Source organism: Phycodurus eques, chromosome 19 (genome assembly GCF_024500275.1).
Source record: "Phycodurus eques isolate BA_2022a chromosome 19, UOR_Pequ_1.1, whole genome shotgun sequence".
NCBI classification, from domain to species: Eukaryota; Metazoa; Chordata; class Actinopteri; order Syngnathiformes; family Syngnathidae; genus Phycodurus; species Phycodurus eques.
Genome location: NC_084543.1, coordinates 14,243,246 through 14,267,330, shown reverse-complemented (window position 1 = coordinate 14,267,330; position 24,085 = coordinate 14,243,246). Strand labels below are relative to the sequence as shown.

Sequence of the window (24,085 nt, the reverse complement as noted above, 5' to 3'; positions counted from 1 at the left end):
GAGTTACTCAGCGTAAGTTGTGGCTTTCGGCAGCTTGTGTCTGAATGTTGTGTGTTACATTTGTTCAATAAAGCGATTGAAAGTGCACTGGCGACTGTGTCTATCCTTGACAACCTGTGGAGGGATTACAATTTGTTCTAACTAGCCGTGGTAGGTAATATGAAATTAGATAACGACGTTTACTTTACCATCGACGTACAGTTGTGTAAGACAATACACCTTTGCAGTAGATACATCACACTTTATCTTCTTGCGTAAGTGTGAAACGATAAAACATTTTGAAGATTCTCTGTCATTTATGCACTCTTTCCTCCTTGTTTGCACTTATTGCTACGTGTGCAGTAATGGAACATGTGAAAAAATTATCAGAAAATCCTGCGAAACGTTGCGATATATCTATCTATCTATATATATATATATATATATATATATATATTTCCAAAGATGCTATTGTCCTGAAAATGTCACCAGCTGTTGGGAACAACCCAAGTAATTCATACATACAAAGAAAGAAGAACAAATAAGCTCAGAAATTAAGTTGTGTGTAATAAAGTGAAATGACACACGGAAAAAGTTGGTATTTGTACACTTTGTACAAAAGCCTTTGTTGGCAATGACAGCTTCAAGACGGCTCCTGTATGGAGAAAATAGTTGCATGCATTGCTTTGGTGTGATTTTGGCCCATTCCTCCACACAAATCTTCAAATCTTGAAGGTTCCGTGGGCTTCTTTTATGGACCTTGGGTTTCAGTTCTTTCCATAGATTTTCGATTGGATTAAAGTCCGGTGATTGGCTGGGCCATTCTCGCAGCTTTATTCTATTTTATTTTTAAACCAATTGAGAGTTTCCTCGGCAGCATGTTTTGGATCATTATCCTGCTGAAATGTCCACTATCGTTTCATTTTCATCATCCTTGTAGATGGTGGCAGATTTTTGTTAAGAATGTCTCGGTACATTTGCCCATTCATCCTTCCTTCAATAATGTGAAGTTTACCAGTACCATTTGCTGAAAAGCAGCCCCACATCATCATGCTCCCACCTCCAAACTTCACTCTTGGTATGGTGTTTTTAGGGTGATGGCCATGGCAGCGGAGTGCATTACTCACTCACATTACTTTTCCTTGTGACAACAGTACCTGCTAATTGCAGGTCTTTTGAAAGCTCTCCACATGTGGTCCTCGACTCTTGGACAACTATTCTGATTATTATTATTATTATTTGCACTCTTCTGTCACAAAGCTTGCGAGGAGCACCTGATCGAGGCAAATATATGGTGGTATGATTGGATTTCCACTTACAGTACATATTATGGCCCCAACCAGTGAGCACTGGAACATTCAGAAGCTTAGATATGCGCCTGTAACCAATGCCATTGTTATGTTTTGCAACAATTAGTTTGTGATGGTCTTGAGACAACTCTCTGCTCTTACCAATCGTGATATGTGTCTTGAATCACACCTTGGCAATGAGACAATCAATTAGGACGGAACCAGCTGATATTCATTTGCATTGACAAGGGGCCGATTTGCTGTTGATTATTGATACATACATTTTAGGTGTTGTCTTGGCTTTCCATGCCTTTTTGCACCTCCCTTCATGTGTTCAATACGTTTTCCCTGTGTCATTTCACATTTTTACACACAACTTAACTTCTGAGCTTATTTTTTCTAGTTTCTTTGTATATATGGATTAGTTGGGTTGTTCCCAACATCAGGTGAACATTTCTGGTCAATAGCACCTTTGGAAGTATATTTAGTGAGAAAAATGGTGGCGTGTTAAATACTTATTTCAGCCGCTGTATAGCCATTTAAATATACCATTTAAAAAGTCGTAATAAAGTGAAACCGCAATAAGTGTACCGCGATATGGCGACGGACGACTGTATTCATATAGTACTTCAATGACGGTCACGTACATAATAGTGCACTGCTTTCTTTTGTTATACATCAATTCCATTGATAACACCACTCAGAGGCACTACCTATTGAAAAGGGTTTATTTAACGGGTTTTATTTTCTTAAGGTAAAATATATCTGGCATTTTATACTATTATTTCATCTGATTGATCTGCTCATCTCTTACTGACTTAAGTCTGGTGATTTGGATGTAGATTCCAGCTAGTCTAAATGAGAAATAGTTGCCAAGAGGGACTGTAAATCGAGCTATAACCCAACTCATCCCTTTGGCTTTTACTCGCACCGCCCCCATCTACTCACATTGCTCAAACATCCTTGACCGTATTGGCCAATAGACTTTCTATTAGAACCTTTTGCATAACCATGAAAGAGTGTTGCATGGACCACTAGATGTTGAGCTAATACTCAACATGACCTTTTCTGAAAGCCTGTATTCCAATAAATACTAATTTCCTGTTGATCTAATTAGTGCCTGGAGGAATTTGTCTTCATCCATTATTGAGTAAAAACAGGAGAAACTGTATGGTCTGCCATTGTAATGGATTTATTATGGTTGAGGCAGGGGGGAAAAAGAAAGGGTAGCTATTATTTATTAAGCAGTTCTTTAATTGTGTTGAAACCACCCGCTGACGCGTGCAGTACGAAGGAGTGTAGTGGCATATTTTCCACATTGGCTAGCACAGAGTGAACGTGTAAGTCCAGTGGAGAGCCCTGATTCCCTATTGAATATTGGGGCACAACTATTGCATGTGGCTGATGCAATCACAAGTGCATAAAATAAATACAGTATATACCAATATACATACACGAAGCAGCATTGCAGTCATACCACACAAGAACAGATCTCAGAATGAAATTTTGCTGAAAGTGTTACACATCAAATGTAAAGTTTTAACATTAATAGCAGTTGAATGAATTATTTTGCTGAAATGTTGTTAAGCCATACCTTAATATACCAGTTTGACAACCTGAACATATCAATTGGAACTGGCACAGATTATAGTTAACTTCTGAGGTTATTACCATGCAAAAATAAATAAAGAAGAGCAAATCGCATCAATAAGTACATAGTATAACCCATTGAACATTGAACTGTTGGCAGAATCATCTTAACATTGTTAAGATCCAGCCTGACATTTATTACAATTTTAAAAAGTAATGGCATAAGTAATAGCCTCACATCTTGTTGGCTCAAATGCTATAGGGATGTTTAATGCAGTGTTGGCCATAGAGAACAGACTGTCCATCCCACAACTCTTCTTTGCGATCGGCTAACAAAAAATGTTGCCTCTCTCGATCTTTTGATACACAGGCAGAAAGGTGGACTTCGCAGATAGGCCTTATCTCACGCTTTCAAATGTTTTCCTTCCACTAAGATGTTTGTTCCTCTTCAATTTTTAATGAACATAGAGGTCCAAACGAAGCTTTATCAACTGGACTGAAGACAAGCAGTCTTACCAAGGACAATCGGCTCTCACAGACATACACGTAATTCAGTTGAATCATTTTAAAATAACTGATATACTCAAATCACAAAAAAAATGTCATGCGTATTTGAGTACACATCTCACTTAGATATGCGCCTGTAACACATCTCACTTAATGATTTTTCCACGACAATCAGTCTCGTCTTCCAATCCAAGTCTCACACAATCAAGCGCAACTCATTTTAGTACCTCGAATGACCTGTGAGAAGTGGAAGAAATTAGGAAAAACCCCAGTTTCATGCAGCGCAGTTCCTCTGCAAACTGCAACACACAACAAGAAATAAATAACGACACACCTTCTAGCGGCGGCACGGTGGAAAACTGGTTAGAGCGTCAGCCTCACAGTTCTGAGGACCCGGGTTCAATCCCCGGCCCCGCCTGTGTGGAGTTTGCATGTTCTCCCCGTGCCTGCGTGGGTTTTCTCCGGGCACTCCGGTTTCCTCCCACATCCCAAAAACATGCATGAATTGGAGACTCTAAATTGCCCGTAGGTGTGACTGTAAGTGCGACTGGTTGTTTGTTTCTATGTGCCCTGCGATTGGCTGGCAACCAGTTCAGGGTGTACCCGCCTCCTGACCGATGACAGCTGGGATAGGCTCCAGCACCCCCGCGACCCTAGTGAGGAGAAGCGGCTCAGAAAATGGATGGATGGACACCTTCTAGCATGGCCACTAGCAGCGTCACAAGTAGCAGCTACTGGTTTAACTACATTTCTCAGCAGCGTGGTATTAATAACATTCCTGTTTTCCACATCAAATCGCTTTTCAGTAGTAAAGCTACCTTCATGATCACATAAACATTGAAGCTAAATTTCCCCAGACAGTTCTAAACCTCAAATGCACCTCTTCAATATTTGACATGACGTACCTGTCCAGCCAATATGGCGAGAGAGGGGCAACATTTCACACATTTATTTTTTTTTTTTTTCCAAATGATATTAATCACTATAACAAAAAAATGTACAACCTTCAAAAAATGTGAGTAGTAGTAACAGTAGTAGTGCAAGAAACGTTCACGTTGCTTGACCGATTCAAAACCATCTCTTGTTGCTGTTTGGTCTCTGTTTTTGCGCTCGCTCAACTGAAAATAACTTCTAAGAAAAGGTTTTCTATCAAAGAAAGGAGCAAAGTATTTAAAACATTTAAAAATGTCTCATTGCATTTTATATCCATCCATCCATTTTCTGAGCCGCTTCTCCTCACTAGGGTCGCGGCCGTGCTGGAGCCTGTCCCAGCTGTCATTGGGCAGGAGGCGGGGTACACCCTAAACTGGTTGCCAGCCAATCACAGGGCACATACAAACAAACAACCATTCACACCTACGGGCAATTTAGAGTCTCCAATTAATGCATGTTTTTGGGGATGTGGGAGGAAACCGGAGTGCCCGGAGAAAACCCACGCAGGCACGGGGAGAACATGCAAACTCCATACAGACGGGACCGGGGATTGAACCCGGGTCCTCAGAACTGTGAGGCTGATGCTCTAACCAGTCGTCCACCGTGCCGCCTGCATTTTATATATTATTCTTTATTTTCTGACAGTTCCCCCGCAGCGCACAGACAGCACACCCCACAAATGAGGTATTAAAAGATGGATCGCAGCCACAGTTAGATTTTTTTTTCCTGTTACCATGGCAATGAATTCACCCCCCCGAAAAAAAAACCCAACAACAAAAAAAAATACTTCTATTTAAATGAATGGGGCATCGTCTCGAGCAACAACATGAGTCCCTTTTTTCCAGACATGCTGCACTGGCATAAGGTAACCGATAGACGCGTTTCTCGTCTCATTTGTTGACACAGTTCGGACATATAAACAATTTACAGCGGCGCACTGTCTTTTTTTAGTCTTGTAACATGTTTGAGACATCTTCCTGACACCAACTTTTGTCCCTTGATTTCCCGTTGCTATTATGTGTATCGAGAGTTTGGTGCTTGCTTTGTGTCACATTGTGACACATTATTCCATTATGCAAGCTTTTAAGGCCTCTTAATGCTCCCGCAGTCGCGCAGCCGACAACGGCCCGCATTCCATCACGTGACCGACGAATTGGCCCGTGCGGGCCCCTCTGCGTAGCTTGACTCGCACACAGCAAAAATTGTTGCTGCGCGTCGAACGCCGCAGAGATCATCTCTCGTGATTGGTCCGTTTTAGTCACATGCTGTGATGACGTACTCAGCGTGCCCCTTGGTTCTACATACCATCTACCCCGCCGCCTTCTCGATCGATTTTGCAGCATAATTAAACGCATCATCTAGTCATCTAGGTCAATTTGTTTTAGCAGACACTGTTCCATGGTCGCCATTGTTGTTGCTTTTTTCCTTGTCACTGAAAGGAAAGTAAAAACGGCTACGGAAATGGCCAAAAAAAATGCAGAGGAAACTCCACCCTGTGGTGTCCTAGCCAATACCAGCCGTAGCGACACCCCCGACTTGGAGGTGAACTGCAGTAGATTTTCAAAACCGCACACGTGGGTTGCGCGAGTATAAAGGCAAACTACGCGCGGGACAGCCGCAGTGATGTCAGCGAGGTCGCTGTCCGCGCGAGTATAAAGAAGCCTTAAGACAACACAAAGTTAAATTCTTATTGATCTGCCTTTCTGTTTTGTGTACTCAGGATGCTATCGACAGTTGCTATATGTTAGCATACAAATTGTTAGCATTTTAGCAACACGTTCAAAATGAGGCCATTTTAACTTTTTTTTTAGGCCAAATTTTAAAAAGAGTTGTACAAGGCAAATTCTACACAAATTCTCATTATTATTATTATTATTATTCACAAATTTTCAGCGTCTTCGTTGTCTATTTTCTTTTTTTATATTCTGCCTTCCTCAGGTCCGCGTGATATAAAAGTTGAGGAAGTGAAGAGGAATTCTGAAGTTTATAGCACCAAATGGTGGGTCATTTCACTAGAAATTGGCAACTCTGCATCTGCAGCAGAATCGCATACCGGTGTCATATGTAAAGTGCTTTCCATCGAGCAGGAATTACTCCTGTCTGTGTGCGTACGTGCGTGCGTGTACGCACACACACACACGTATATATCTAGAGTAGATGGCCAAGGGGGAGGGAGAGAGGAGGGAGAGACAGAGAAATGCTGACTAAAACATTTTTCTCCATTTCACAAAAGTAGCTGTGGTGCTGTCAACATGATGAATGAGAGTATAAAAAGTGAGAGAGACATAAAAAGAAAGAGAGAGTGAGAGAGCACAGGGAGAGGTAGACAGGCGAGAATGCGGGGAAGAATACATTTTGGGGGGAAGCATGAGGTGGACGACTCTGACCTGGGGATGTGACAGCAGCTGTTGAACATTTCCACCAGCGTACAGTAATACTCAGTGTGTGTGTGTGTGTGCACGCGTGTCATCAGTTAATGATTAGGCAGTCAGCACTTGTACAGCTCTTAAACAGGTAAGAACAGACTGTCAAGCAGCCTCAGCAAGACACCGCAATAAAGTGAGAAGCGTTCATTGTATGTGCATGTGTACGGGTGTACTGCTGTGGCTAGACGTTTACTATACATGGGTATGAATGTCATAAACTTGGGGCTTTTAATGACTCAATTGAAAACCTTTTTGCTAGCGTGGAATGACTATATAAGATAGCTCCAATAACTATTGAAAAGCAATATTTTGGTGAGCAGAATTTTTATTATTTTGGATTTCCTATATTCCACACAGGTCGAAATTATACATATAGGTTCAAACGTATACATCCCACCCTATAAATATTGAGTTTTCTTATCTAGTTTTACCTCGACTAAATGCTTTTCATCGCCATCAGTAAGTTAGCTTTAGAGGAGTTGTAGGCGGTGAGTGTTAGATGTTTTCAATTCCATTGTGCACCGCCTTCTACTTGAGTTACACCATATTACGTTCTTGTCAGGTTTAGTTGTGTGTGACCCGTTTTACTGCGGCCGACGAGGTTTCTCATCCGCACCGTGACTGCTGTGGCAAATGTTTCGACAATTTCAAAATTTTGCCGGGCGTCCACAGCAATCATGGCCTGTCCCATTTGCCCATCCCGTCCCCTGCATCATCTCACCACCATTGCATTGTGTCCATGGTGGCTTGAACCAGGTCTGCCGTGGCCATACGGGACATAGTGTAAAGCATAATATGCAATAGGGATGAGATTTCGGCTTTGGAAGCCCCATTCCAGAAGCTGCTTCATAAATTCCAAAAACAGTTTTAGTGTGTGTTTGGTAGTGATTGGTAGATGAGGCCTCGTGAAGCATTGCGTCACATTGGGAAAACTGTATTGATACTGTGTCGGTAATTTATCCTGTGTTGCTCAATACAAAAACCTGGTGGATCTTAAATATCCTTGCAGGCAACCAATACAATATTTTTTAAGTTATTGTATGTTATATTGTTTTAATCGTAAATTTAAAATATCTTTGGTATCTTTAAAATATACAGTCAAAAATTGTGAACGTCATAATGTGAAAATCTAAGTGTTGGGATTGCGAGTGTGATGTTGCTTATGTAGTTATGAAAATAGTTTTTCATATGTTTATTTAAAAAATAAAAACGGTTTTGGCATTCAGGTGATTCCTTTTTTGAGGCAATTTCTCTAGCTTTACAGAACTCTGTGACACAAAGCACTGATGGATCTTGTGTGCCTAAAAACTGTAGAGACCACCAAAAGAGGTTCAGATATACAGTATTCACATTAAATATAAAATTAATAAAATGTATTAACGATATCCAAACAATTTCTACACAAACCTTTCAAAACATGATTGCTAATAATGAAATTCAGCACTACCTGGTCCAACGTGTGCTTCCTGGAAGCTTGAGGTTAAAAAATGAAATAGCCTTATTTAAAAAAAAAAAACATTAATAAAGAGACGCTGGCACGGTGGGACAACTGGTTAGCACATCTGCCTCACAGTTCTGGGGACTGGGGTTCAAATCCTGGCCCTGCCTGTGTGGAGTTTGCTGGTTTTCTCCGGGCACTCCGGTTTCCTCCCACATCCCCAAAACATGCGTGGTAGGTTGATTGAGGACTCTAAATTGCCCGTAGGTGTGAATGTGAGTGCGAATGGTAGTTTGTTTTTATGTGCTCCTGCAATTGGCTGGCGACCGGTTCAGGGTGTACCCCGCCTCCCGCCCCAAGATAGCTGGGATAGGGTCCAGCAAGCAGCCCGCGACCCTTGTGAGGATAAGCGGTAAAGAAAATGGATGGATGGATGGATGGATAATAAAGAGACCATGAGGAAATGTCTGTATACCTGTTTATTCTAAGTGTATTTGGGACTTCTTTTCCATGTTACTTACTTTGAAATGGATTTTAATTCTGATGGACCAAACAGAAACTGAGAGGAACAAGGTGAAACAAGGAAATGAACACAAATACCTTATTTGCTGATACTATTGGGGGGTATAAGACCAAAATGGTCCCACGTGGCAGAAAACCTTTTTCTTTGGGGCTCTGTATAGCTTGAAGGAAATAATTGTGCTTCAAAAGATCCGTTATTCTATTGGCAGAGATGCATCCCGTTGAAAGCTGCGCTTCCTTATAAGCACAGTTTGGCACGGCATCCTGCAGTGACAGGTAGGAGCGATAAAGCGGTTGCATCGGTCACGTGACGTTCTTAAAGTGATACGGGCACCGGCACAGGGTTTCATCATATGAGCTCAGCACATGAGTCGATGCATTGGTTTTGCTGGACACAACACTAGCGTTTGTAGCCTTGACCCATTGGAACACCCAATTTTGTTTCAGCCATCTTGCTGTTGATTTAAGGGGAAATGTGAATAATTTGGAAATTGTCCTCTTTCATTATTCCATCAATATTGTGCAGTGGACCAGCCAGCAATATCACTGCCATCCCCAGTACATTATGCGACCACTACTCTGCTTGTAAGTTGGTGCAGTATTCTTAGGTTTGAAAGCCTAACCTTTACTCCTCCAAGCATACTTCTTGTCACCGTAGTAAAAGAGCAGCAGCTTTGTTTTGTCCGACCATAAAATGACTTTGTTTTGTCCGACCATAAAATTACCATCAAGAAGGCCTTTCGCTTGTCTATAGGTCACCACAAATTTCAGTCAGGCTTGAAGGGGTCAATTCCAGAGGAGGAATTATTTTCTCGGTCGTCTCCCCTCTCCGTCCGTGGCGATGTAAAACTCCTTCACTGTTAAAAGTGACACAATCGACATGCTGTGACAACGTGAGAGATTGCGTGATTTCTGAAGACGAAAAACACGGCGTCACCCCTTACATAGATTTGAAAAAGCAGCTATTACAAGATAAAATATCTCTTTTCACAAGTCATTTTCCTGTTTCAATGGCGGATGGTCGCTTCGTTCTTTTCTCTTTACCTTTGCCAGCTTCACTACCAGTGGTAACTAGTAGAGAGGCACTTGCCATCCGCGCAGCTACGTCAACGCCAACTCGTCTGTCATGGAGGATCTGAGTCATCGCATTGAGCTGCCGCTGAAGAGGAAAAAAACAGATTCTTCCACTTCAACTGAGGATTTACTTGATTCGACAGAGATACAGATGAGTGTCCTCCTCTCAAATCGAAAGAAATTGTCAATTACACTTGAGTTGCTTTGCCAGGAGATCGGCGAACTCAGAAAGAGCTTGGCATTCATATAACAACAGGTCCAGGAGCTAAGATTAGAGAATACTGCGCTCCGATCAAACATGATGTCAACGTCATCAGAACTACAAACTCTTGGACTGGAATATAATTTCTCATGAAAGAAACTACGCTGGATATTCAATCAAGAAGCATGCACGACAATCTCATTTTCTCGGGCATTCCAGAAAATGCTCCGGAAGACCCAGAGGTGCAGATTAAAAAGTTTGTGATGTCCGCGCTCAAGATACAGCAAGATACAGTAGACAAGATTACTTTGCACCGTGTTCACCGATTGGGAGGCCCTTGCCCAGGAAACCGACTACGTCCCATCATTGCAAAGTTGGAACACTTTCGTCAAAATGTTTTTGTAAAATCATAAGGTCAGGAGCTCAAAGGGACTTAGTTTGGAATGAACGATCAGTTCCCGAAAGAAATCAACGAGAGGCGTAAAATATTGTACCCTTTGTTGAAGAATCACCACGACAAAGGCAAACGAGCAAGGCTCGTAGTCAAACTATAGGTCGACGGCCAACTGTTTCGTAATGTCAACGTCACACCCTGGCTCTTCTAGATAAGTACTTCTTTTGATCTGTTGTCGTTATGAATTGTCAAATGTGTACTGTATTTTGTTTCATTCTTTCCACTTTTGCTGAGACAAAAAAAAAAAGAAAACCAAAAAAATCGGAATCGCACATGCCACCAGCATGAATCCTCACTCCTATCTGTCTGCTTTCCTGCTCTGCTTGTTTCTAAACACAGAAGTTGCTCAAAACTCTTCTTGCGCACTACAAACCACCATCACACACCATATTATCCCCTTGTCACTGTTTGTTTATTATGTTCAGTGTTTTTTCGTTACCGTTCTATGTACCCTGACTTTGCTGTACTTAAATATAGCATCTATATATAGCAGCAGTACCAAATATATTTAAAATTATGATACACGCACCCATTATATGTCACACTTAACTTTTGTGTCATGGAATGTAAATGGCATTGGATCGCAGGCAAAGAGAATTAAGATTATGGATTATACCACTAAATTTAAAACAGACCTCCTCTTATTACAAGAAACGCACCTTACTGAGTCAGAAGAAAAATGCCTCATTGACTCTAATTTCACTCAGGTTATCTCAGCCTTTTATAACTGTAGACAAAGAGGAGTCTCAATACTAGTCCATAAAAGACTACTTTTTACAATAAATAGTACAGTACCAGATCCAGAAGGCCGATATATAATTATACAGGCTACAATATTTAACAAGCTTTACACAATCGTCAATCTATTCGCTCAAAGTAAAGATGATCCAGCCTTTTTTCACATGCTCTTTTCACACTTGTGAGTCAATTGTACAATTATCATGGGAGGTGATTTTAACCTTACGCCAAATCCCCTAATAGATCCCTCAAATCTCAAAAATAGCAATCAGCTACAATCCCCCAATATATTCGAGCAGTATATGGACAACTTTGGTCTTGCTGACATATGGAGGCTGAAAAACTGTACAAAAAGAAAAAACAAATTTTTCTCATCCCTTCACCGCTCTTAGGAATAGATTTTTTTCTTTCAAACAATTCGGCAGCACAAAAAATTACCTCCAAAATACATCCAATCATCATCAGCGACCATGCACCAATTTCTCTCAATCTAAAAGTTAAATCAAGTTTGGAACTCCCACCAACATGGCGCTTCAACACGTCCTTGTTGAAGGACCTGGATTTTGATTCTTTGGTGAGGAAGGAATGGGATGAGCTTTTGAAATTGACTCACCAACCATATCCCTATCTCTGTTGTGGGAAACCGGGAAAGCTGTATTGAGAGGTCGAATCATATCATACTTTTCGTATTAAAAAAAAAAAAAAAAAAAAAACGAACAAAAATTGGAAAACGGAATTGACGAAAATTTAAACACCTCACGGAAGAATATGCAATTAATCCAACAGAAAAACGCTTAAAAACCAACTTCAAAAGGCAAAACAACAATTAGATGTTATCTTATCCAAAAGAACAGATTTTCTACAACAGTTAAGATACACTAACTTTGAGTACAGTAATAAATCAGGAAAATTCCTTGCGAACCAACTTTAACGCAATAAGGAAAAGTCATGGAAAAGGATGACGCGCTGTGGCGACCCCTAAAGGGACATGCTGAAAGGAAAAGAAGATTTCAGCCCTTCAAGATTCAAACAGCAACTGTACACAGTCACCGCAAGAAATAAATGACATTTTTTACAATTATTATCGCAGCTTATACGCATCTTTGAACAACCCAGAGCAACAATAAATTGAAACTTTTATTAACAATCTAAACATTCCTCAATTAAATACACAAATTAAAGACAGCCTTGATGTTCCTTTAACCATCACAGAATTACATAACGCATTAAAAATGAGCGCCTGGCCCGGACGGAATCCCCGTCGAATTCATTAAACATTTCTGGCCAATACTAGCGCCTCTATTTCTCAGAACAGTCAAGGAGATAAACGATAAAGGTCAAATTAGTAGCCATATGAACACAACTTAAATTAAGTTATTACTAAAGTCAGTTAAATACCCCACTCTCCCGGCTAATTATCGGCCCTTATCACTGATTAATGTAGATATCAAGATTATCTCGAAAGCCCTCGCAACGAGACTTGAAAAGCTACTCCGGTCAATAAGCCATTATGACCAGACAGGCTTCATTAAAGGTAGAAGTTCCACAAATAATGTCAGACATCTGTTAAATTTAATAAGCACGTCACAGCATAAAAATCTAAATGCAATCATCATGTCACTTGACGAAAGTGACATGATGCTTTCGATAAAGTTAACTGGGCTTTCCTGTTTTCAGTACTTCGCAAATTTGGCTTTGGAGATTCATTTATACATTGGATAGCGACATTATACAATTCGCCGAAAGTGACAGTCACCACAAATAGGATTACTTCACAAGGTTTTACATTACAAAGAGGAACCAGACAAGGATGTTCACTCTCACCAATGCTATTTGCAATATTCATCGCCGCTATACGTCAGAATGCTAATATTAAAGGTATCTGTTCACTAGTGACAGAACACAAAATCAATCTATATGCTGATGATATTCTTTACTTACAGGAACCCAAGTATGCTCTTCAGGCAGTCTTCAACCTCATTAAAACATTTTCACAAATATCAGACTACTCTATCAACTGGACAAAATCAACAATACTGCCAATAACATCAAACTCATGGCTTTATGCAGATCAAATCCCAGATTACCCTATGCCTATAGGAAACATTAAGTATTTAGGTATTAATATTTCGTGAAAATTCACACAGCTACCCAATCTAAATTACACACCACTTTTGGAAAAAATCTCAGCTGATTTAAGACTGGAATAACTTGCCTATATCACTAGTGGGAAGAATAGCGATAGTAAAAATGAAAACCTTTCCTCAAATTATTTATTTTCAATGATTCCATCTAAGCCGACATTTAAATGGTTTCAAACCTTAGATTCTGCTGAAATAAATTTGTATTTTTAAAAAAATGAGGAAAATAGGAAAATGAGGAAAATAGAATTAGTCTATCCACTCTTCAGAAAGGTAAAGAGGAGGGAGGCCTAAATGCTCCGAACTTTAAACACAATTATTTTCTCCCCAATCTGGCATAATCCAGATTTCAAAATTAATAATATACCCCTTAATTTTCAACATGGAATTGATCACCTACAACAACTATTTAACAATAATGTTTTTAGGACATCCAATAACAGGCAGAAACTTCTTCAATACAATAAATTAAAAGCAAAAAAAATAAAATAAAAACTGAACTGCCGGAGTTTGTCAAGCAAATAGTGAAGCTTCTCCCGCAAAGTAAACAAAATCTCTCAAAATATATAAATTAATTTCTTGTACTAAATCAATGCACTTACCAATCACCAAATGGAAAGAAGACCTTTCCATATCCACTGATCATAGCTACTGGATATAGATTTGTAACAATACGTTTTGAATGACAAAAAACATAAATCTACATCTTATACAATATAAAGTGCTCCAAACAACACACTTTACTCAGTACACTATGCATAAAATGGGCTTCTCTCCATGTAATATGTGCACGCAATGCACCAAACATACCCCAGACACCTATTTTCATGCTATATGGGAATGCACACCAATTGAATGCTTTTGGTCTTCGGTTACACAAAAACTCTCTTATATTTTGGATTTTAGAACTGCACTTTCCCCAAGATTGTGCATACTTGGCGACTTAAGCATAATCGACCTCCCTAATAAATATTCACAATCATTACTTGTCGCATTAGCTGCCGCTAAGAAAACAATTCTATTAAACTAGAAAAAGAAACAAGCTATTAACATCAATCAGTGGCTAAATCTCATCATAGAATATATGGAGTTACAAAAAAATATCAGCAGAACGAAAAAATAAATTACATATACGTAGATAGCTGGTCACCTTTCCTCATGATGCTAAATCGAGAGTCTCGATCTTTTTTTTTTTTTTTTGTCAATGTCTTTATGTCTCAAAAGTGTTCTTCGTCAATTGACTGTCTGTTGTCGTACTAGAGGGACTCCAACTACCAGAGACAAATTCCGTGTGTGTTTTATGGACATACTTGCAAATAAAGATGATTCTTAATCTGATTCTCATTCTGATTGATTCCTTTGCCTGGGTAGGGTACCATTTGACAATAACAAGGCTATCTTCGTAAGTGTTTAAGTAAACTTTTGAATTTTGTATTCTTTGTTGTTGAGGTTGTTATTATTGTTTTATTATTGTTATATTTATTTATTTGTATTTTTATTTTTCGTTAGTCTTTGGAGACATCACACGACTCACTTACACAAGGGGAGACTTGCTAAGCATAAAGGAGGCTACTCCGGACTTTCTTTCACCAACTTTCGCAAATCCGCTCAGTTTTTTCCCCTAAGTTATTCACCGGAGCAGCGACCGCGGTCTTTGGCGCATGGAGGCGGAGGCGACGCCACAGAGGGAAGCGAGTCGGTATCCAGGTGAAGCTCCACAAGAAAGGATACAGATTGGCGTTTCCGTCGATCCACCTCACGAATCTACGCTCCCTACCCAACAAAATGAACGAAGCTTTATCTTCTGATAAAGACCAGTAAAGACTTCGGACGTTCACAGGTGGAGCCGGTGAGTTTTAACATATTTGTTTCTTGGGTTTTTTATGACAGACCAAGGCACAGCTGATGAAAGGTAACATCTTGCCTTGTTAGCTTTGTTTTTATCATTAGCATTCTGGATCTACAGATGGTGGAAACATTTGCAAGAGGACAGAAAGTTTAATATCCGGTACCACATGGTGGTCAGAATCAGTGCTTATACAACTGAACAGTAAAAAGAAACAAAACATTTCTGGAAACATCAAAAACAACTTGGACCAACAACTGGAGTAAGTGTTTGTGGTTTATTCAGTATAATGTTTGAAATCCATTGTCTCGCAAAGAGGTGCACAGGCTGTTACAACCAGCAAATTAAAATGAATATTCATTGAGAAATGCAACTCTCCTTTGGATGGCCCAGGGATCTGCTTGGTGATTGTGACACATGGCAACTGACAATCAGCCCATTGCTGAGGGCCATAACCTAATGTGTGTGTGCTGATGACAGTGTGAGGCAGCGAACCCCAAACACAGCAGTAATTGGACATTACTCCTGAAGAAAGGGCTAAAAGCATCTTGGCTACCCGTTGTGCTGACATCCCTCTTTTACTCTCATCACACCGGTCTCCATTTCCCTTTGCTCTGGCCAGTGCTGCTTTAATTGTAATGGCCTTTCTGGAAGTGTTAAAAGCAGCTCCGAGGCACTGGGCATCACTTTAACAAATATAAAGAGAAGTGGAGACATTTAAACTCTCGAGCTGTCTGTGTTGCTGTGTGTTCACAATAAAAGGCAATAAAATCCACACTGAGCACAACCAGTATCTACTTTTTACTCTTTTGCCATTAGGGGTTTGTACGTGCACATAACATAACTAAACTGAAGCTATCTGAGATGTATGCATATGCACGTGTGTAAAACAGAAAGTGGGAGCATGTGTCAGTTAAATAATAATCACAGTAATTTGCATTTCACTACAGCCCCAAATGGTGTTTATTTGTGTTAATAATGTAAGGGTGGCGCTCCGGCTGCTTTGTACTATCATCATTAAGGCCAAGTTTGCGTTTTTAATGAGGAGGAAACAAGCACAGCTTTACTAACATTAACACACGACTCTGACATCAAATTTCAGGAATCTGCATCAAGCAATCAACACAGAGTAATCAGCCTCAAGCAATCAGTGTCATAGGTACAGGTTGGGTTAGTTTGTGCATTCAGGGATCAAACATCAGTCAAGTCATTGTGCTGACTGTCTGCCTGCCTTACCTCTTTTGTATAACCTTAATAACCTGTATAATCTTAGCATCTGCCTCTGATGGAAAATATGTAAGAATAGTGACATAAGTGTAGAAGATAACTTAAGTATCTGGCTGGAGCAACGACACCAGTCTCAATTAACCTTTGGACACGGAAAGACTTCATTGTGAAAGTTTTTGAGACATGACAAGCTTGAGGAAGCTTTGCAACTTGTTTTATTTTAGGGGTGGCTGTCAGTAGTAGAAGTAAGCTATACTGTAACTTTTTACAGCCACAGATTCAAGTAATGTATATAAGTCAGTTGCTGAAAAATACAATACACTTTGGAGAGGTACTGAATACTGCTAACTGTGGTCGAGAGGCAGGATACACCCCGAACTGGTTGCCAATCAATCGCAGGACTCATATAAACAAACAACCATTCGCACTCACAGTCACACCTGTGGGCAATTTCGGGTCTCCAATTAACCTACTGTGCATGTTTTTGGGATGTGGGAGGAAACCGGAGTACCTAGAGAAACTCAATGCAGGCACGGGGAGAACATGCAAACTCCACACAGGCAAACTCCACACATAATATAATTATATATATATATATATATATATATATATATATATATATATATATATATATAAAGTTGAAACAATACATGTATCTGTATCAAATTGTTCGATATAGTGGTCACGGTACGCACAATATCATTTTTTTGGAGACTCTAAATTGCCCGTAGGCATGACTGTGAGTGCGAATGGTTGTTTGTTTGTATGTGCCCTGCGATTGGCTGGCAACCAGTTCAGGGTGTACCCCGCCTCCTGCCCGATGACAGCTGGGATAGGCTCCAGCACGCCCGCGACCCTAGTGAGGAGAAGCGGCACAGAAAATTGATGGATATATATATATATATATATATATATATATATATATATATATATGTATATATATATATATATATATATATATATATATATATATATATATATATATATGTATATATATAGTATCTTAATACCCCTTCAGACTGAGTACAGCCATTCCCAAATGCCCAGAGAAAAGCAATTAACCAGATACTGCATATCAACAGTGAAACTTTGAGGGGAAAAACACATTAAGAATAACAGTTAATCCAAACTATCATTTAATCTTCAACCACTTTTCCTCAAATCTTATGAACCATCTAAACAGTGGGGTTACTCAAAAGCAATTGTTGTATCTATTCTGAGGATTTTAGCTCATGCTAAAAGTGTTTTAATCAACGTAATATGCAGAAAATTAAATTTTCACTGAGAACCTAATTGAGGGAATTTTGCTATAAGCGGAAGATCATTTGGGATACAGGGTTGCCTAAAAATGTTACAGTAATTGACAGTGTGGGGAAACGTTTACATGATAACTATCATGCAATACAAAAAGTAATGACAGTTATGGCTAACAAATGGAACACTCAATGTTTGCACACCTTTTTGCCCCAAGTATGGTAAGCTCGGCCTTGAAAAATTCCTGCAACAGTGATCTAATCAATACCTTGAACAATATACATTGCTGTATACATACTGTATATTTCCTTTTTTTTGTACAAAAACTGCAAATGTATCAAACTATATTCACAGTTGCTGTAATACAAGGAAGGATGATTACCCTCTACTATACATTCTTCAACACCACTATTAAAGATTCTGCTATTGTGTTGTACAGGGGCCTGGAAGTGCAAAACAATATAATAATTGTGAAACACTTTTACATTTACAAAACAAACTAACAAAAGCCAAAACATTTACATTTAAAAAAACAAATGAACAAAAACCGAAACACTTTTACATTTCAGATAACACATTAACAAAAGCAGAAACACTTTTACAAAAGACGAAACAAATTATAATTGAGAAAACACGGAAAGGGAACGTCCCATTTCACAGACATTCTGAGAAATCCCACAGCCTTTCGCAGCAAGACCCGCCCCGCTTCAACATGATTGTGGCTCCTGCATCGCGGGAAGGGTAGGCTGCGCAGATGTAACGAGATATCCGTCCCAAATATAATAATAATAATAATAATGACAATAATAAAATAATAATATAATATAATAATAACAATTAAAAAAGTGTTTCGGTTTCTGTTATTTTGTTTTCTGAAATATAAAAGTGTTTTGGCTTTTGTTAATTTGTTTTCTGAAATGTAAAAGTGTTTCATAATTTGTTATATTGTTTTGCACTTCCAGGCCACCGTAGTGTTGTCAACCCTCAGTGTTCTTTCTCAAATATTCAAATACTCTTGTCCAAATAAAGTGACGCAATGAAAAGTTAAAAACTCTTTATAAGAATATTTTGTACTTTTTGTTGTACCATAACCAGTATAATGGATTTGCACCTTTGAAATGGTCCAAAAGTGGCACTGTCAAAAACTACATTATGGCTCATGCAATATGTATTTTAAGGCTTTCCTGTTTAGTGGCGCAAAAAATAGGCAGACAGAATGGAAATGTATACAAATAGCCACAGCGCCTGATTTATAGCCATAGACTGGCCACTCTGACAGAGGAAATTGCATCTAAAATGTAATGTCTGGGAAAGGAAAATCTAAAATCCACAGCACTGAGAGCACACCCAGAGGCAGAATGAGACAGAAAGAAACTTTGCTGCTCTGGTTATTATTTTCCAATCAAAAAAAGTTACACATTAAGAAATAAGTATATATTAATGTTTTGTTCTTTTTTAAAAAAAAATATTAGGCAAAACAATCATCACAATTGACTTTTTTATTATGTAGTTAGTCATTACTCTTTTCAATGTTTTTGTTTTGTTTTGTTTTTTAATGTTTTCTATGTAAACAATGTTTAAGGAACCCAGCTGTGACTAACATTAAGAATAACAGGAGAGACCAGACTTTTGTAATGCGTGTTTCCAGTAAGCAGCATCCTAAACTGAGTGTTGTTGCTCAATCTATGGGAGATGTTGGTCAGCTATTGTTTCATCATCCCTTTAAACATTTGGGGAGAAAAAAAAAAATCAAAGAATTTATATAGCACCAAATCTAGGCACTTTTCATATGGCACAGGTATAAAACCACACTTGTCACACACTGAAAATTAACAAAATAACACAAATAGATGTAAATGATTTGCTCCCATTCAATGATGCACATCAAACACATTGTGACACAAAACAGCTCTTGCACCATAATCACCAAAACACATCTCATTGTGGATCTTCAAAGGAGCCGCAATTCTCTAATGAAGATCTTGACTTTGAGTAGTGCACTACTTTTCAATTAGTTCCATGTCAGCGTGATTGGGCGTCAGAGCCTTGATGGGCCTGGAGGCCTGTTGATGAACACCGATAGAGGCAAAAGCAGGCAGAGCTGTAATTGCTATTATGGATAGGGACGATGATGTGTGTGTGTATGCCCGTGTGTGTGCTAAAAGTGTTTTATGAATTCCTGTCACTCTTCTTTTTCAAGTTGATTATCAGACTTTTCCAGAAAAATGTAGTGCTTCCAGTCGAATGAAGGAGTGGAGTGAGTCTACAAATCTTTTTTTCCCTGTAAAGTAAAAGATGTATTTTCAAAGTTTTTGTTGATTTACCTATTACAGTGCAATATAGTCATAAAATTGTTTGACGCTTGCTAGAAACATGCCATGTACCGTGTCTTGTCTATGCTGGTAAAAAAAAAAAAAATAATAATTAAAAAAAATAAAAATAAAAATTTAAAAAAATTAAAAAATGCCTCCTGCACAGTAAAAAGATTTTCCACAGTGGTGTGCTGCAGAGTAACTGCATGTACTGTGTATATTTCCACAGATCTAAGCTCGTTGCGATTGATCTTTCCTTCTCCTATTAGATTTGTATCGATGTGTCGTGAGAACAGATGGTCACACCTACATCTCGGGTCTCACTTCACAATCTCAAATCTAATTGAAATAATAATAAATATTTTATGATCAAACTATGTGTGTGGAAGTAGTGTGTTGCGGGTGAGAAATAACACATTTCACTCCAAAAGGCAGGAAAGAAAGTGACATTCCATCATTAGGCGAGAGAAAGAGGTGAATGGATAGATGGATGAGAGAAAGAGATTGAGATTGAGAGAGAGAGAGAGAACATGTCCAACAGCACAGGCAGTAGCAGAATTAAAGAGGCTTTTTTTTGTGGCGTTTAATATCCATTCATTGGCTGGACTGCTGACATAGTCAGAGCACTGCGCTCAGGATTTATAGCCACTAAGAGTGGGCATGCCCAGAACCCAAAGCACTGCAGTCAGCACATTCTCACTCTGCGCATACACACACTTCAAAAGACAGCTGGCTGTGCACACACACGCACACACACACATTCACCTGGGTAGCTAGTGGCTGTCTGGATGCATGCATCAACAAACCCACTAGAGGTGGGATAAGATTTGGAAGATCGTGTGCAACAGAAGTCGAGGTATGAACATACACACCAACCTGCCCAGCTGGGGGTCTCCATGTACAGCCGACTGGTCGGAGTGAAGAGCCTGAAGACAAGCACACGAAGAGAAAGAGAGAACCAGTTTAACTATCAGAGAGAGTCAAACTTTGGTGCCATCATTTAGACCGAGAGAGAGCGAGGAGCGTTCACAGTTTTTTTGACTGAACATGTACTGCGTGCTGCACAGTTTAGTTTTGCAAGATCTAACTGATGTAATCATTGAGCTTTAAATAAAAGATAAAGAAACTATCCACAAAATCTACTGATAATATGCAACAGTATGTGCAATGGCTGAGGCGCTAAAATCTAAGTAAATATCAGGAAACTCCTCGATCAGTAGAGCTCTAGTTCGCGTTCATTTGAGTTATTTTAGTGGATGGCAAGTGCGTAGAATTCTACAGTGGGTCAGTAATATCTGCAGAGGTGGAATGTCATGATGACCATTGAGGATGAAAAAGAATTATACAAAATGTTACTAGAATTGTGTAAGACAAAAAACATACCAAAAAAACGCAGACAGCAGTATTTACTAGATGTATTTCTTAGGTTGTTGGTTCCGCTGGCTGAGACAAAGAGAGGAAGAACAGAATGGGGTACCTCTTGCTGCTGCTGTACCATGGTAATTAGTTAGGTGTAATGGCGAGGCGAGGCCAATTCTGATTGAAAATGTATATGGCGAGGACAAGATGGCAGCAATTGTGTGAATGTGAGCATTTCTTAAATAGCTGGCATTAATCTAATGCTCTTATTGTGAGGGTGGGAGGGAGGGAGAGAGAGAGAGAGAGAGAGAGAGAGAGAGAGAGAGAGATATCCAGTATAGAGAGAATTAGTGTTTTGAGTAAAACAATTCAAAGTTTGATTTGTGTTGCCTTCAGTTTACCTGTGTGCAAAACTAGCCTTGTTCCAGCAGTCAAAAGCTTATTGATAATCTTCTCTCTTTCATCTTAACTAGCACCAAATGTTAAAAGATAAAAAAAAACTAATAAAAAAGTGACAGGAATAATACAGTAAAATTTAACTATTTTTTAAAGCTTGCAAAACAAAACAAAAAAATACATGAGAAGATGAAACTAGGAAAAAAGTGGACAGTAGAAGTATGACTAGAAGTAACTCAAGACAATATAAAAAAATGTAAATGAGTTGTAAAGAAAAGAAACTGGAAGAACACAAAAGATGACAGTATTTAAGAGTAAAGAATTTGTCAGAGAGACTGCTTAAAATGTTTTTAATTTTTTTACCCCCCTTCCTCTTCCCACCATGGTGGAATCTGGAAAACATAAATCAGAACATAGTCACTGATAGTGTAGTGGTGCACTCGCCTGACTTTGGTGCGGGCAGCGTGGGATCAGTTCCCACTCAGTGACGGTGTGAATGTGAGTGCGAATGGTTGTCCGTGTCTATATGTGCCCTGCGACTGACTGGCGACCAGTTCAGGGTGTAGTCCGCCTTTCGCCCGAAGTCAGCTGGGATAGGCTACAGCGCCCCGCGACCCTAACCAGGATAAGCGGTGTTGACAATGGATGGATGGATGGAAATCAGAACATTTCGAAGGCTCCTTGCCACCACTGAACAACAACAGACACTTGATGAATAAGGTTTGCAGACCTAACTACGTGAGGCTGAATACATGAAACATCTACAAATCCACTTTCAAGTGACCCATATCACATCATCGCTGTGTTTACATTGATTGAACACCTGACTAACCACAAATCCATGCTAGTATTTAACAGAACATAACAGTAAAGACTAGAATTGTTTTGGGATTTTTTTTTGGGCCATTCACACATTCAGTCTAAAAGGTAACATTTGCATTACTCCAGCAGCTGTCATTGTCTATTCTTTACCCCGTTTAATGTTTGATGTATGTATCTATGTGTATCCAGACAAATTAACTTAGTGTATCTAAAGAACTGAGGGTAAACGTGGCTGTGAGTGCTTGTGTCAACAATCTTTATGAATTGAATATTATGTAAGCAACTTGTGTAAGTTGAACACAATCAAAATGTAGTCTTCGAAATGGATACGAATGCGAGCGACTACAGTCGTACGATTAATGGTAGTCCAGGTAAACGTAAGCCAGATAATAAATGGGGAAAACAAACCAAAAAAGGTAGCCCTTTGCCCGCATTTCTTAGCATCGTCTGACATCTAAAATTGACAACAATTGCCATTGTCTGCACTGAGCCACATCTGTCATCTGTGTAATTAAAGGCACCTCAACACCTGTTGTGGCTACAATGGTCTCTAATGAATAGTGGGAGGACAAATAACTAGATTAGGGCCATAGGTTTGAAATCAAATTAAACTAGCAGTCATTATAACTGACCACATGGAATGATGTCAGACATCACTGAGTAGAAGCGAGTGATGTCACTGCGCTTACTTACAGTGGGTACGGAAAGTATTCAGACCCCCTTAAATTTGTCACTCTTTTTTTATATTGCAGCCATTGGCCAAAATCATTTTAAGTTCATTCTTTTCCACATTAATGTACACATAGCACCTCATATCGACAGAAAAAAAATGGAATTCTTGACATTTTTGCAGATTTATTAAAAAAGAAATACTCAAATATATTCAGACCCTTTGCTCAGTATTGAGTAGAAGCACACTTTTGAGTTAATACAGCTTTTTTTTTCTTTTTGGGATTGTGTGTGTGTGTGTGAGTGTGTGTGTGTGTGTGTGTGTGTGTGTGTGAGAGAGAGACAGAGAGAGAGGGCGAGAGAGAGAGAGACTCGTCGAGGGTCTGCCCGGCAGGTGACTGGGCCTGATTCCATTAACCAGCCTGTAATTTGACCTACGTTTAATCAAATCAACTTTAATACTTCCAATCAAATTACATCAGCCTCATGTGTCCTATCACACAGTGAGTAGGAGCTGAAGAGATAGTGGAAGATGAGACCGAATTTGCAAATTGAGTCCAAGTACTGCCTAAGTGCAAAAGGGAGTGTTTGTAAAACGTGCAATAAATTTGTGGTCAGCAATTTCCAAATATCTAAGATGAGAAAAGTATGGAAAAGTTGCCCAGTTTGCCAAATGTACCAATTCAATTGTATAGTTTTTTTGTTTTGTTTTTTTTCCCCGGTTTGGAATGCATCTGCAGTTTGCTGAACAAATAAATGTGCATAAAAAAGATTTGACACAAAGCATTGATGTGGTAGATAATAGACTGTACGAACTAGAATGACAAGTTATTTTGCCATTTATTCCCTTTTGGAAGAGCTTTTCATTCATCAATCCCTACTTTTTAATAAATTTAAACTTTTCATG

At 39.2% G+C, this 24,085-nt stretch overlaps 1 protein-coding gene across 2 annotated transcripts in view; it reads right to left on the bottom strand.

Moving 5' to 3' along the window:
- Positions 1–20,835, bottom strand: part of rbfox3a (RNA binding fox-1 homolog 3a) — a 330,465-nt gene extending 309,630 nt beyond the window's left edge. For both annotated transcript variants that reach the window (XM_061705693.1, XM_061705694.1), the window contains exon 1: positions 20,809–20,835. In XM_061705693.1, coding sequence (XP_061561677.1) covers positions 20,809–20,830 — 22 coding nt within the window. In that variant the 5' untranslated portion in view covers positions 20,831–20,835. The remainder of the gene's footprint in view (positions 1–20,808) is intronic.
- Between the last annotated feature and the right edge of the window lie 3,250 nt (positions 20,836–24,085).